Raw genomic sequence first — 15,034 nt, 5'->3', positions numbered from 1 at the left:
AGAGGGGAGGGTGGCTTGCCTTGCCTCGAACCAGGCACCCAACTCCCAGGTGGGGGCTTCCCCCTCAGGAGCCAAGTCAGCTGGGAACGGGGGTGGAGGGGTGGAGAACAGCAGTTGGGGCACCCCGCCTCCTCCTTAATCCTTCTCAGCAGGGGCGACCCTGCCTTCTGTCAGTCTGGAGCCAGACAGCAGGGCCAGGGGCTGCGAGGAGGGGGTGCTTCTGTCCCCACTCACCCAAGACACAGCACCTCACACACCGGCCAATGTATCGATCAGACTCCCTGCCCACAGGGAAGCACACAGGACGAGGGGCTGTGGTCGGAGAGTGGGGCCCAGAAAGGGGAGGGGATGTGCTCCCCAAAGAGACAGAGGTTCATAAGCTCTGGATCTCACAGCCCCGTCCAGGCCTATTTCCCCTGAGCAACTCTGGCCAATCTGAGCCTCGGTTTCCTCATCCATATAGTGGGCATGCTATTAGCTCTCTAACCCACCTTACAGGGTCAGATGAAACCACATAAGGGGATGCCTTTTCTAACCTGGACAGTGTTCCACCAGCAACTTTAAGAAGGGGTCTGACGCTTCCACTCTGGGGCTGCCAGAGAGGGCTGGGCTGGACAGCCACAGGACCACAGGGGGGCCCAGCAGGGGAGAAGGCGGCAAAGCCTCTCCCCACAACAACCCCTACCTTGAAGACCTACCCAGCCCGGTCCCATGCTGGCCAGAACCCCGAGCCTCCTCTGGGCTCTGCTTCCTCCCCAGCTCCAACTTCCATGGAGGGGCCATCAGGATCTGGTAGGGAAGCACCGGCCACTACACCCGGTCACCACGCCAGCTCAGGCCCTGGCCACCTCCAGAGGGGCCGCAGCCTGGACTCCACGTCGGCCAGCCTGCTGAGACCCCAGCCCTCCTGCCACTGCTGTTCTTGGGATCATGTCACCTGCATTTTAGAAACCACGGCTCCCCTGTCTTCAGGTTCAAGTCCTTTGTGAGTCTAGTTCAGGGCTCTCTGGGATCTGCCCTCCCACACCCAGCCCAGCCACCCAGGCCTCCTGCCACCCCAAGCTCTCCCTTTTACATCCCATCCTGGCGTCCAGCTGCCTGCCCCCAACTGCCTCCTGCTAGGGCCTCAGCTCAAATATCAGCCCCTGGGGGCAGCCTTCCCAGACAGCCCCAGGCCAGGCTGGCTGCTCCTTTTGCCTGCCCCATGGCACGGACCCTCCATGGAGTTTCTGCCTGTCTCCTCCACCAGACGGTGAGATCTGTGTCTGCTTCCTTAGTCTGCAGTGCTCCCCAGGGCTGGGTGACCAGGAGGTCACTGTGTCCTTAGAGACCACACCTGGGCTAAGGGCTAATGAACCAGCCTGGCCAGTCTCACACAGTTTAGGCTCCAGCCTCAGACTCACCATCTATCAAATGGGGATCTGGGCCCCCAATCATCAAATCCTCCCTAGCAGCAGGCTTTGAAAACCACAAAAACAAGGTGGTTGAATTCTCCCCAAGGCTCCCGAGTCCCAGACGGGCCCTGGCCAGCACAGAGAAGTCCTTCCTGCTGCTGGCTTTCTGGCAGAAGGAATGTCAGTGCACTCGGCTACGGCTGCCTGCTTCCGCTAGAGGGGAAGGCAGGAAATGGACAGTCCTCAGCCAGGCTCTTAGGACCTGCCCGAGCTGCTGCACGGGCATGTTCTCACTTACTGGGCTTCGACCCTCCCTGGAAACACTGCCCCCCACTCCAAGGCTCACAGTCCCCAAGGCTCTCTGCTCGGTTACCACCAGCGGCCAAAGAGCTCACTGCTTCACTGTCCATTGGCAAGTGGTAGAAATCTTCCCTATGAAGACTCAAACTGGCCTCCCTCTTCTTTTCTCACCAGGACCTGAATCTAAGGGCTGAGCCTCGCAGAGGCTGAGTACCTTCTACATGCGGAACCTAGATACTCAGTTCGTCATCAGTGCCCCCTGAGGCTGCTGCTCTCCCAGAAAACCCCAGCTACTTCTGTGGGAGGTGACAAGTGATCCCTATGATCGCAATAGGAAAGGTCCAAGGTCGTGTGCGCCTCTCTCTCCCTTTTGTTTTCTGAGTCATTTATTTGGTTCCTGGACTGTACACATCACCTGCTCCTTCTCCTCACCCCCATAACTGACAGCAGGGTTCTCTGGAGGCAGACCTCATTGTCTTTCCAAGGTGGCAGGAATGAGGGCTCAGGAATGGGGAATGTGTCAACCCCTCCTGCCCCCATCACAGCAGAAAATATGTTCAGAGCAGGATGGGCTGAGCTTTTGGCAAAGGGAGCTGGGTCCCGCCCCCCACCTCGAGCCCTCCCCAGGGCTATTTTTCCAGAGAAGGCCCAGTTGTTAGCCCTATGACCTCGGCTGGGTCTCTGCAATGCTGACGTCCGTCAATGTGTTCAGCACCCAGGCCCTTGCCTCCTCAGAGCCAACGGAGCCGTTGCAGAGTAACTGTCTGGCATGCAGACCTGGCCGGGGCATTATCCAGACCTGGTACTCCAGTGGCTCCCCAGTGCCCACCGGACAGAGCCTGCACCCTCCAACAAGATCAACAAAAGCCGGCAACCTCTCCAGCTCCGTCTCCCACTGGGCAGCACCTCATTCTGGACACTGTCCCAGCCGGGGCTGTGCTGCCTCCAGGAAACCCTCCCTAATCTCTTATCTGGGCAGGCAAGTCTCTCACTTCCTGCTACAGGGCATGGGCTTACCTGTCAAGTCTCTCTGTAGGCTGAGTGCTCATGTGGGCAGACTACGGTTAACCCAGTTCTGGCCTAGAGCCAAGCCCTATGCCTTCACTGCAGTCCCATGACTGTCACAAACACAGTCCCACCTGCCTTTGGGCCTTCATTCCACGTCTACAAATGAGAATTCTGGAGTAAATTGGGGATGGCCAATACGCAGGACATGAAGTACCGTGCATGTGCCCCTGCTCATGGTAAACCTGGCCAGGGGGTATCCATTAGGCCCGGACACAGCTTCAGAATCATTCTCCACACAATGTTCTCAGCAGCAGCCACCACTAACCAATCACAGCGGGCATCGGAATGGAAGCACTGGCTACCTTTAAGAGAAGATAGCTAGAGATTCCGTCTCCTTCCATCCTTTCCATCTCTTTTTCTAGTCTCTCTTCTTCCTCTAGACTTGGAGATACTTGCAGATATCCACACTTGGAGCACTAGGAGCGGGACCCAGGGGGCCTGGGTTTGGACTCTCGTTACAGCCCTGGCCTGGTGACTTTGGGCAGTCACCTTCCTGAGCCTCACTTTCCCAGTCAGCCATGTCTCGTGTAAAAACAACTGTGATCAAAATGAAAGTAAGTCGCATGTCTAAAAACACTACATAACTGAAAACAATTATTGGAATTTAAAACAAAACAAGAACAAAACAGCCTGTACCCAGTACTCCCTTCTCCATGACCCCTGCCCTCCTGTAACTCCCCGGCTCTGGACCTAGACATCCTCATTGGGCAGCGCCTCTCTTAGAGCCACCGTAGGGCCAAGGGCGCCGGGGACCCACCCAGACCAGTGGGCCTGGACAAAGCCAAGCCGAGCTTGCCAGATGTGCAGCCCAACTGACTTAAGCTGCATGAAAAAAAAAAAATGTTGCTGCTTGATTATGTAACATCCATCTGGATCCAAAGCAGAAAATCCAAGTTGGAAGGGCCCTCAGAGACCATCTGGTCTACCTGGCTTCACCTACTGGTGAGGAAACTGCGCCCAGAGGTGGGGAGCAACTTGCCTAAAGTCACTCAGCAAGTGTGCGAGAGGAGGTGGGGCACTAACACAGGCGCCTCAGGCTCCTGCTGTCTGTTCCCCTCCCCACTCCGGAACCCCACCCTTGACCTCCAAGCCTGGTCAGAATGCCAGATCTAGAGCTTTGGGGCTGGTTTGGCTCCACTCCTGGTAATGTGAGCAACACAAATAAACTCAGCTCAAACATTTCCTGGGGCCCTAGTGGACACCAGGTGCCGGGATGCCAAGATTAAGGCAATCTTTTTACACCAAATACATAGAATTAGAATAGCCTTGCTAAGTTCTACCATAACCCCGAGAGCCCCACAATATTCCCCAACAGTGAATATGGCTGGGTCCCAAACCACTTCCCTCTCAGCCCTCAACCTGCTGCTACTAGACACAATCTCATGCCGCAGGACCAGGCAGGCACTGTCCACCTCGGAAACCGAACATCAAGTAAGAAAGAGTAAACAGACAGAAGGCCAGACCTTCTGACCTCAGCAGCAGCCTCACAGCCTGGCAGTCAGAGGCCCGAGGAAGGGAGTCAGTCCAATTTGTTGCTTCCTGAGGAGCCAGAAGGGAGGAGGGGGGGGGGGGACAGGGACAGCTGCTCCCTCCCACCCACCCTGGCAGCCCGGCTGGCTTCTAAATTTAGCACCAACTGGGGGTGGAGTGCTGACCTGAAAACTGGGCTGCCCACTTTGGGACAGGGTCTGGCCAAAGCTGCATTAGCCAACCCAGGCTGCTCCTCCGTGCAAAGACCCTCCTACAGCAGAGCTGCCTGCCCAGGCAGTGGCCAAGCGGGGGAAGAAGTGCAATTGTTGGCAGCAGATAAAACCCTGGATACCATCTCTACTTCCCTTCTAATATCAGAGTGGCCGCCTGCAAGATGAGTGAGGGGCAGGGCTGGCAATCAATAACTAATATTCCTGTTGTGAGCTGGCCTGCTCCGGAAATGGGAAGCCGCTAACTCCTGCCAGAATGATACCCTTTCCCCTTAGCAGTGACCCAGCCCGAGGGGTTCAGCATCATGGCCAGGAAGGACCCCATCCACCTTCATCTGACTGATGGGGAAATGATGCCCTGGGATGGGTGGGGTGTTGGTCAAAGTTCCCCAGGAAGCAGAGGGGCCAGGGCACCTAGCTCTGCCCAATGCTTCAGCCAGCTCTTGACAGTTTAGCCTGACAGGGGATCAGACAATATCTCAAGTCAAGAGGGTCCAAAAGCCACCCCTGTGTGATGGCGGCTGGTGGCAGCTAAATAAGGACAGGAATCAGTCTGGACTTTCTGACCACACACCCCTGGACGTCACAGGGGAGGGCCCAAGAAGTATGTCTGGAATTAAGCCTTAACCATGGACAATTATACCAAAGCAGGAAGCAGGGAGCTACCCACATATCAGGCAGACCTCGCTTTGCCCCAGACTCGGGCCAAAATAGAAGTTAATGGCCTATTTTTAAAAATACAGCCATTGCCCACCTCTTCCCACCATCTGCACTGGCACCCAGAGGACAGCCAGCCTCAACAGGGATGCCCACAGGTGGAGCCCGGTCCCTGGGTGGGCTCGGCCCACCAGGCAGGAAAGCCACATCTGCATTCGATCAAGGGCATCATGGCATCCTGAGAAAGAAGCCCCAGACAGAACACCTGTGGGAAAGGCCACCAGCTGGGTGCAGGACGCCCTGGGTGCAGGGGCCAGAAGATGGCTGTCCCGTGGTATGGATGACCATCCCAGGTTGCAGCCCTTGGATTTCCCTCTGGGAGAAAGGTAGCGCCTACCTGGCTCCTGTCTTCCTTGGACCCACCGGTTTCCAAGGATTTTTAACGTCTCACTCTCTTTGAAGTCTGGCCCCTCTTCCCAATGCCTGTGGCCTTACCACAAGCTGAGCCTCAGGCCATGCCCGGTCGAGTCCAACCTGGAGCCTACACACCGATTTCTGAGGCTGTGCCCACTTCTCTACCCCTGGGACAAGATCCCAGTTTGGGCAGCATGCTAGGAATGCATACACCATGGGTGGCCACCCAGTGCCTTGAACCACCACCCCTATTCCCTCTCACTCCCCTGACCACCACCTTGGTGGGCCATATGCTATCTGTTTGCAGGTAACATCCCTATTTCAGTGCCTCCCTTCTTGTCTGGTGAGCAGTGTGTCCTAACCCCCCTCTCCTGGGAGTTAACATCCATCAAAATGTGAAATCTTGCAAAGCAAAAGTGTCTTCTAGGTCGTCTCCTATCCTTTACCAACCTAAGAGGCATCCATCCCATGTTCGCTCCGATACTCCAGTGCCAGGGAGCTCCTGCACCCTGCAGCCCGTGACTCACTGCTGGGCACATGGTGTGAAATTCTGGCTTCCACTGAGCACCAGTGTCCTTGGACTCTGCCTCACTGGTCACAGTTTACAATTCATGGGCTTCACAGAAAAATCTTTGCCTTCTTCTCCACACAAGTGCTCTTTCCGTATCCTTATCTGGAAGCGCTAAGCTTGCAAAAGGCCCGGGGAACTCGGGCAGATTCTCAAGCCCAGCCACAGACAGGTCTGGAAGAATGGGATGCTCCACTCAAGAGCTTCATCATAAAAGTTCCTTCCAGCCCTGCATGCCGACACCTCTCCAAGACGGTACTTCCCGGTCTCTGGTTTAAATGGAATGAGCCCCTCAAAGGGGACGGCACAGGAGGAGGAGGAGGAAGAGGAGGTGCAAAGAGGGGGGAGGAGGAGGAGGAGGCACAAAGGAGGTGGCAGCCACACCCAACCCTGACAACAGACAGCCCCCTGAGCGCCCAACAAGGTGTCTTTTGGAAAAGGCCAGGCTCTCTCGACCAACGTGGGATCTGCTCCTGCCTCTGGCAGGCAGAGTGCGGGCACAGATGCTCGTGGGGCGCCGTCTGTGATCACACTCGGAAAAAATCAAGTGGTTAACCAGAGGGAAAGGACTCTGAGACCTGCCAGCATGGTGGGTTTTGGGTTTTTTTTTAGATTACGCCTAAGGTTTGTAGTTTGGACAGGCAAAGTAAACAATGACAGCGACAGCAGGAACAAAACAGAAACAAAGAAGGGTTTACTCGTTTAAGGAGAAGAACGCCTTGGTTAAAAGACAGCTCCACACGGACTTGGAAGCGGCCCCACCGCCTGCCTGACCAGGGGCGACCGTGTCTGACTGTGACGCGGGCGTGAAGAAAACCAACGCCAGCACAGGCAGGAGGAGTCTGCGCTCCATCCCGTTTCTCCCCTCCTCGGTTTTTGGAAGGGGTGGAGAAAGGGATGGGAAGGGAAGGGCTCGAACCAGCATAAAGCAACGGTATTTAGACCATGGCAAACTGAGCTACTCCTTACTGCTCTCTCTCTCCCTCCCTCCCTCCCGCTGGAGACTGGCTTGGAGTGAAAGGAGCACAGGACCAACCCGGGGCCCAGCACATACCTGAAAGAAACCCGGCGGGATGGGGCCTCCAGGCATCCCATCATTGGGGGGAATGTTGCCAAGCACTGGGCTTGGGGCTGCTGCTGCACTCTGTGGAGACAGGAAAGCGAGGCGTTAGAGAGGCTGCACCCATGACGAGAGAATTCTGACCCCCTGCCCCCACCTCCTGAGAGACAGAGTTGCAACCCCCACCCTCCCATCTCCTTGTCTGCCTACATCCTCCACAGACCCTCCTCAATACTGCCCTTCCTAGGCAAGTGGTGACCTCTGACCTCCACTTCCTCGCCTCTAAAATGGGAGAGCGCCCACCCTGTTGCACGAACACTGCAGAGCTGCCGTGGTGGCCAGCACGCTGTAGCTGCTGTGAAGGCAAGGAGGCCCTGCCTCAGCCACCGGCCTGCTTCCCCAAGTTCCGCAGGGCAGGCGAGTACTTCCTAAGAGTCTGTCCCTCTCTAAGAGGCTGGCATGTTGCACAGGAGAAGCCTAATACATACCCACAACTTAATGAGTAAGCAGACAGCCCAGCTGGGAAAGGCCCCTGGAGGGGCTGAGGGAGGGCAGGTGTGTTTTTGGTCCTGTCAGGGTCCTGGTGCTGCAGGACAGGAGGTGCACAGTGTGTGTGTGTGTGTGTGTGTGTGTGTGGGGGGGGGGTCATCATTACTTTTCCTTTTGAAGGCTGCTATTCTGGCATTTACCTGGTACATCTGCCTCAACAAATGCCTCCCAGGGGTGAACAGACGCTGCTCGCCTCAGCCTGGCCTCCTTCCAGGCAATCTGTGTCCCACCTGTTCATGTGGTCAGCATGTCTGTGCCTGGCCCCGTGCTGGCACAGGCCAGGGCGGGCTGCTCAGGACCACACAGGCCCGCCCGCCCTGCCTGGGCCCGTGCCCTGCTCCTCCCCACCCAGCCTGAAGCTCCCAGGTGCTCCTCCTGCAGGAAGCACACCCCGGGCCTCAGGGGTCCCCAAACCCCACCAGGACCGAGAATCTGAAACGGAATCACTCATATCTCCCAGGGGTCTGAGTGAGCCACTGGGGTCAGGAATGCCTCTTTTTCTCTCATCAATGCCGCCTGCCACCACCTGGAAGAAGTCACTTCTTCCCTTTCCTCAGCCAGAAAACAGGCATCAGACAACTCCTGACTTCCCTCCCACTCTGATGGGAGGATGAGGCAATGTGTGCATTCCACACACACACTCCACGCAGCAAAGCGAACAGATCCCCCAGGAACCAATCCACCCAGGTCCAAGTGCTGGGGCCTGCACAGCAGGGGTGGCGTGGGCAAGCCAGCTGGCCTTTTTGCAGGAGTTTCCTATAAAAAGTGGGGGGTGGAGAGGATTAAGTGAGCTGTGTTTTGTAAACCGGGAAAGCTCAGCAATCTGGAAGCAAGGAGGACTCAGTACGGGCGCACAGTAGGTCTTTTAACAGACCCTAAGTAAAGAGAATGGGGTGGGGTTGGGCTGACCACTCTGGCCCAATGTTTTAAAATGATTCGGCCAACAGAAAAGCAACCCTTCCTTCTCTGTCATTAAAGAGGTCCTGACAACCATCCTGTAATGCAGCGACTTGCACCTTTTTCATCTCACGACACTATTACCAAAATCCTGCGGCTGACAAAAGAAAAGTTCTAATTTTGATTCATTCACACTGGATGGCTATTGTTGTGCTGGCTGTTGAAAAGAAGTCAGTGCCCTGAATAAATAGTCAGGTATTGCGTATTTTAAAAATGCTTGCAGCCGTTGGCTGCCGTAATGTGTTGTAAACATCCCAAACATTACAGATTAGGTTTTCCCACCTGCCTAGGTTTGAGGCCACAGTCCCACCCACAAGACGCAGCAGCCACCCAGTCCTGTTATCTGGGTGAAGGCCGCCTGGGGGAATATGCCAGGTTATCCAATAGCTACACCGCTTGTCTGTGGTTGGCGATTCTGTGAAAAGGGTGAAAATGCAACTTTTCGTGATGTACAGCCAACAATGACGCCTCCGCAGCAGGAGCAGAAAAGTTTAAAAAACAGCGGGGCGAGGTCAACACCCACCTGTATTTTCTTCCAGTTCTTTCAAAGACTGGTTTTACATTTAACTCTTTGATCCTTCAGGATATCACTTCGGTAAAGAATATGATTTTACTCCTCAAATAGTCAATTGCAATTGCCCCAGTCATTTTAGACCGGAGACAAAATTCTTACAAAGGGCTGTTTCTGAGCATTTAAATTCTCTCCTATGTCTCTAAGACTCCATTCAAATGATGGGTTTTACAATGTGTTTTATTATCTCCTTTAATTCTTTCATACAAGATTTCTTGTTTATTTTTATCCATTTATCCCTCCAAACTTCAGATCATTTATAAAAGTCACCTCCCTCCCAAGAGAAAAAAGTTATTCTAGATAGGGGTGAACAAATGAAACACAGGGTTTGCTCTCATATTATTATTTACTTATCATTGTATTATTTGTCTTCTTACCATCATTATTGTTATTATTTCGTATCCTTACTTATGATTTATCTTTTCATTAATGATGGCTGATAATTTAACCAACCACCAACAAAAGTAGACACTTAAACCTGCTTTTGCCCACTCCTATATATAAAAATTTAAAGGAGAACTGACACCTTTCCAAAACAGAGGCACCCTCCTAAGATATGGTCTTTGCTATATAGTTCCGTCTTTGTTCAAGTCCCCCAACCATGATTAGAAAGTGGGTGGGAGTGGCTATCAATTTGGGAAAGCCAAACCCTCTTTTGTGGAGCTGACTTGTTCTTGGGATGAGGGTGGGAAGGGTGTGGCTCCCACGGAGGGGTGCGGGGACGGTGGAGGCCCAGCCCTGGTGGTGTGGATGGTGGAAACCATCTGGCCTGAGGGTCAGAAAAGGCTGGTGCTTTCACACCATCTCTCCCTGAACCCTCAAAATGGTCCTCTGAGGCAGACACAAACACCCCCACTTTACAGGCGAGGAAACAAACATCTGTGTGGAGAGCAGGCTCAAGACAACCCTTTTCCATGTGCCTTCTTCAGAGAGTCCAGAGCTACTCTTCCTCAGCCTTCAGAAACAATGCTGTGTATAAAGAAAGATCTGGAAAGCTTCACCAATTCGGTTCTTTAAATTAGCATGTACCATTTAATTTAAAACACTTCCCTATGTTAGAACACAGCAAAGTACTGGTAAAAAAAATTAGTCACTGTAATTTGTTAAATAATGTCATGAGCACTCACCCCTGCCCCCATACTCCCGATTAAGTGGCCAAAGAAAACATGATTTTTTAACTGAAACTATTATTAAATATAGATGTATCATTATTTAATCAATTAAAATAGCCGGCATTATATCGGTATTTGCTAACCTACTAATTACAAACTGGCATCTGACTTATCTTTGGACCACTTCCTTTTGAAATGGTTTACACTGGCCATCTGTGGATCTATTTTTACGGTAAAACATTCATGCCCTTTGCTATCTGGGTATGTGACTGTTTTCCTTAGTGATAGATATCTTATAACTTAAAAAAAAAAAACACCTTTTAAATGAAAACTTGAACCTGGAAGCATGGCTCACTCCAAGATCTCATTTCCCACGAAATCAGGAAGGGGTCAGTGGTTCCAGAAACCGGGGGTGGGTGGGTGGGCCACAGCCCTTGGAATGCCAGGGCTGGGTGGCCATGGTTCTAGTAAGTGGATGGTGTGACTCGCTGACATCTGGGTGGAGGAAGGACTTCTGCTCGCCGTCAGTGAGAGGCAGGCCATGTTAGCAGTGACTAAGGTGGCAGGAAGCCGAGGAGATGACTTGTCATTTAAAGCCTCCTCCAGCAGCAGCATTAAGTAGCCTTCAGTGCTTAAGTCTGCATCCTGAATTATGACAGTTATTGCTATTCTTTGATTATGAAGTGAAAAATACGTGAATAATGAAAACTTTCCAAAGGGCAGAACATCATGAAGAAGAAGAAAAAAAGAACAGCAGCAACCGGAGTTACAGGGTGAATAAAGGTTTAAGAAATAATCATTTCTCACGAAATCCAATCCAAGGGACCCCCCCCAATGCGCGTGCGCGCGCGTGAACAAACACACACACACACACACACACACACACACACACACTCATCTATTAACATGACACGGCCCCCCTACACTTCAACAGCAAGGGCTTTGCCCATCTCAGTGTGGGCATACAGCAGGTGTTCAATAAATGATTATGACTTTTATTATTCAAAGACCTGCTCAAACCTGGCCATCTGGAGCCAGGCCTTTCCAGATTGCTAGGAATCGGCCTCTCCCTGCGGTTTCCAACTCTGACTTAGAGTTCCCATTAAGGCACTCAGCAAAGCGTCTCATGTGAGTTTTCTCTAAAAACACAAAACCCAAACTGAAACCCCCCTGACGCGCACCGAGGCCTACAGCTGGCTGGGGCTGCGGTAGCTGCAGAGGATGGAAGTCACCACTGGAGCAGGAGAGGAAAGAAGGCTGGACTCAGAAGCCAGAGATGAAACCCCCTCCTCCCCCCGCACCCCCCACCACACACACACACACTCAGTCCTAGCTGGGACCCCATGGACAGTCCTTTCTCACTCCTGGCCTCAGTGTCCTCACATGTCAGGTGGAGGAGTCCAAGAAGATGACTTCAAGGGCCCTTCTTCCGAGCTGCTCTCCCCAGCCCAGTCCACACACCCGGGGGCAGGGACTGGAAACAGCAGCTCACATGTGAACACGCAGGCGATCTTCCTTCCAGAGGACCCTGCATGTTAACTCTCCTCCGTGCATTATACAACACGCAGAGATCCGAGATTAAAAACCACTCACAAACCCACTAGTTATCGGAGCCTGAGCTAACAGCCGATGACATCTGGGCTCCCCCCACCCCAGGCCCTCCTCGCCAGCATTTACCCACATGTGCACATATACGTGGACTAAAAAGGCAGAATCCAATCAGGCATGCAGTTTGGTAACTCACGCATTTTTACAAAACTAACTTAAAATTCTTTCTAAATAGAAAACAGGCCTTGCAGGGTGGTGTGGCCCACTCCAGTCAGCTGCCTCCTCGGAGCCTCTTGGGTAGAGTCAACTGGGAAAGTCCCAGGTGCCTTCAGACAACTGCCTGAAGCGCTGAAAGAATTTCAGTTTTGTTCACAGCTGGCTGGTTGCACAGGGCCACTCCAACCACAGGCCTCCCCCACTACCCAAATCCGTTTTTCAGTGGTGAGGGGAACCTGAGCACCTCCCCTGCCCCAGAGCCAGTATTCTCTCACCCTCCCTGGAGGAAAAGCAGGCTCCACAACGGCCTTGGAATCTGAGCGACGGTGAGGAGCCCTGAAAGCTGTGCGAAGGGATCGGGACTTTCTGCTCCAGGCACCAGGGAAGAATTCTGAGCAGAAGAGCGGCCTCTGAGAACCCCGCCTTACCCGGTACCAAGCATCCCAAGGCATCCCCGACAAACCTTCCAACACCCGGAGAACCCAAGGCTCCAAGAACGAAGACTTGGCAAGCCCTGCTGTGGGGCCGGGCCCTTCGCTCACTCCCTGCAGCAAGTCCCCTGTAGAGGAACCAAGACAGCTCCTAGCAGCCTCCCAGCTGGTGCTGTAGCATCTCGTGGGAGGCGACAAGCATTCGTGCATCCGCCAAGAAGTGAGGGTCCAGGGGACACTCCCTATAAGGTACTATATACCAGCCTCACCCCGAGAACCCCCGTTATCCTCACTCACCAACCAGCAGGAGAACCACCCTGCCCCATTTTTTACTCTGTCTTAAAAATGGTTCTATGCACATGAAGCCCCTGGGAAACTGAGTAGCAAATGCTTGGAGAGAACCTCGGGACTCCTGCCAGGTCGGCCTCCCTCCTGACTGATTTACAAGGCTACAAAATAGAACTTGGTTCTGCAAATCCCCTCCCTCCTCGCCCCACCCCAATACTCAGGCCTTGGCGTGTAGCACGGGGCCAACATGCGAAACCACCAAGGGCGGCCTTCTCTGACTGGAACCCAACACACACGGCCAAGCACCCGCGACGCTGGGGTACGGGAGTTGGCTATGTGCCAATGGGTCTCGGAGGGGAGTGAGGACACCCCGCACTGACCACAGGAGGAGGACAAGGGAGGAACGAAGGCTGCTGAGTGATGCTCGTGTCCGGGAGAGGGAGGAACGCTTGCACTGGTGTCACCGAGACCATTCGGTGCACAACCCTGGAGTGACCTGGGTCCCTCCGGGCCACGTTTCCTGGAGGGCATTTTAGCCCCATCGACAAGAAGCTGAAGATGACGCTGAGGGAATGGAGGAAACGGCATCCCCCAGGTGCAAAGGCCAAGACCGAGAGAGTGGGGTCAGAAGAGGGAAAGGTACAAGGAGAGGCCTCTGGGTTTTAAGCGCAGACCACAGGAGACTCCGTTTTGGAGAACGGGGGCTCTAATTCTGCAGCGTGGAGAAGGCAGAGCGGTTGCTATGCGAAGAGCCAGAGCCAGCTGGCGTTAAAAATAGGTCCAGATGACACACAGGAGTGACTGACACAGGATCCCTGCCTCCAAAGAGCCAGGGGCTGTCACGTGGAGGGAGGACGTGCCCACCCAGAGCCCGGGGGCACCTGGTCCAGCGGGAGATGCGTGGCCCACCAAAAGCTGCTCCAGGTCAGAGCAGGAGGGTGAGCGGCCTGGGGAAGTGGGGGGTTGGCCATGTCAACTTGGGGTGGCTCAGTCAGGACGTGGCAAAACCCCATCACGGACAAAACAAAATACGTGGCTTGGTCTCCACCCTGCCCCCTCAGAGCCATGCTGACTGTCTCAGCCTCAGTTTCCTCTCTGCTAAAGGGAGTCACGATACCTAGTGCTGCCTGGTGTCTCCTGGGGATTACACGAGAGAGGAGTCCTGGGCCGAGTGAGGGTCAGGGTAGCACTCCGGCTGGAACCCACCACCTACCATGTGACTTGGACAAACCTTCCTGCCCCTGGGCCTCGGCTCAGCTCGACACCAGGGCAGCTGAGACCCTGCTGTTCCAAGGAAACAGTGGGCATCACACTGAGCTCTTAGCCAAGCCACCTGAAGAGGGGCCACGTGCAGGTGAAAGAAGGTCCAATCAGCCAGAGCAAGGCCACTGGGCCCAAGGGAGGGTGTCCTGACACCAGAGCTTCTTCCCGAAAGTCCGACCTCACTTCTGTCTCCTGGGGTGAGGGGATGAATGCAGAACGCAGATGGAATGCAAAGAGAAGCAACTGATCCCAGAGACCCGGAGAGGGGAGGGGTGCTACTTACTCCTCAGCACCCTTGGGAAGGTGTCACTTTGTTTTCCGGTAAGGACACAGGCACAGAGGAGTGCATTCTCCTAAGCGACTCTCACTTAAGTCTCTCTGCCCCTTCACCCCTGACCCTGGGTTCAAGAAACCCAAAAAATGGTGTGCCCACACCCACCGCCAACCCTGCAGTTCCCAAGAGGTCTGTGTGCTTTCTGACATGATGAAAAGAAACACTAGACAGGTCACTACAAACATAAGGTAAGCACAGCGCGTTCTCTACGTTTGGCATCACCTATGTCTTGCTCTTCCCCAAGGAGACTGACCTCATCCTAACTCTGGTTCCTTTGGCAAATATTTCACCAAGTTGGCCTTCACTAAGGAAGGGGGGTCAGATGAGGGTGTGTGTGTGTGTGTGTGTGTGTGTGTGTAAGAATGCAAGATCCCACTGAGGAGTCTGCTGGGTCTAATTGGCAAATTACCCTGGAAAGAGAAGGAGAAACCAGGAAGGTGGGAGCTTACACCGGTTGTGAGGGCTTCAGACGCGTTAGATGCATTCAGCAAACACTGGCTCCTGGGGCTGCCCGGGATGCGCTGTGCCTACTGGGATGGGAAGACAGAGGCAGGCTCTGCCCTCAAGGTCTGGGGGATGAATGAGTCTCAGTGACAGAGAACTG

The 15,034-nt window shown here is 53.9% G+C and overlaps 1 protein-coding gene across 3 annotated transcripts in view; it reads right to left on the bottom strand.

Moving 5' to 3' along the window:
• Window positions 1–15,034, bottom strand: part of SSBP3 (single stranded DNA binding protein 3) — a 147,498-nt gene that overhangs the window by 28,223 nt on the left and 104,241 nt on the right. For all 3 annotated transcript variants that reach the window (XR_008556918.1, XM_054720580.1, XM_054720581.1), the window contains exon 5: window positions 7,156–7,245. Coding sequence is in view for 2 of the 3 variants with exons in the window: in XM_054720580.1 (XP_054576555.1) it covers window positions 7,156–7,245 (90 nt within the window). In the remaining variant the exon portion in view is untranslated. The remainder of the gene's footprint in view (window positions 1–7,155; window positions 7,246–15,034) is intronic.

Source organism: Eptesicus fuscus, chromosome 9 (assembly GCF_027574615.1).
Source record: "Eptesicus fuscus isolate TK198812 chromosome 9, DD_ASM_mEF_20220401, whole genome shotgun sequence".
Taxonomy (NCBI): Eukaryota; Metazoa; Chordata; class Mammalia; order Chiroptera; family Vespertilionidae; genus Eptesicus; species Eptesicus fuscus.
Note: the sequence above shows the minus strand (reverse complement) of the source record. Positions and strands in the feature narration are given on the sequence as shown.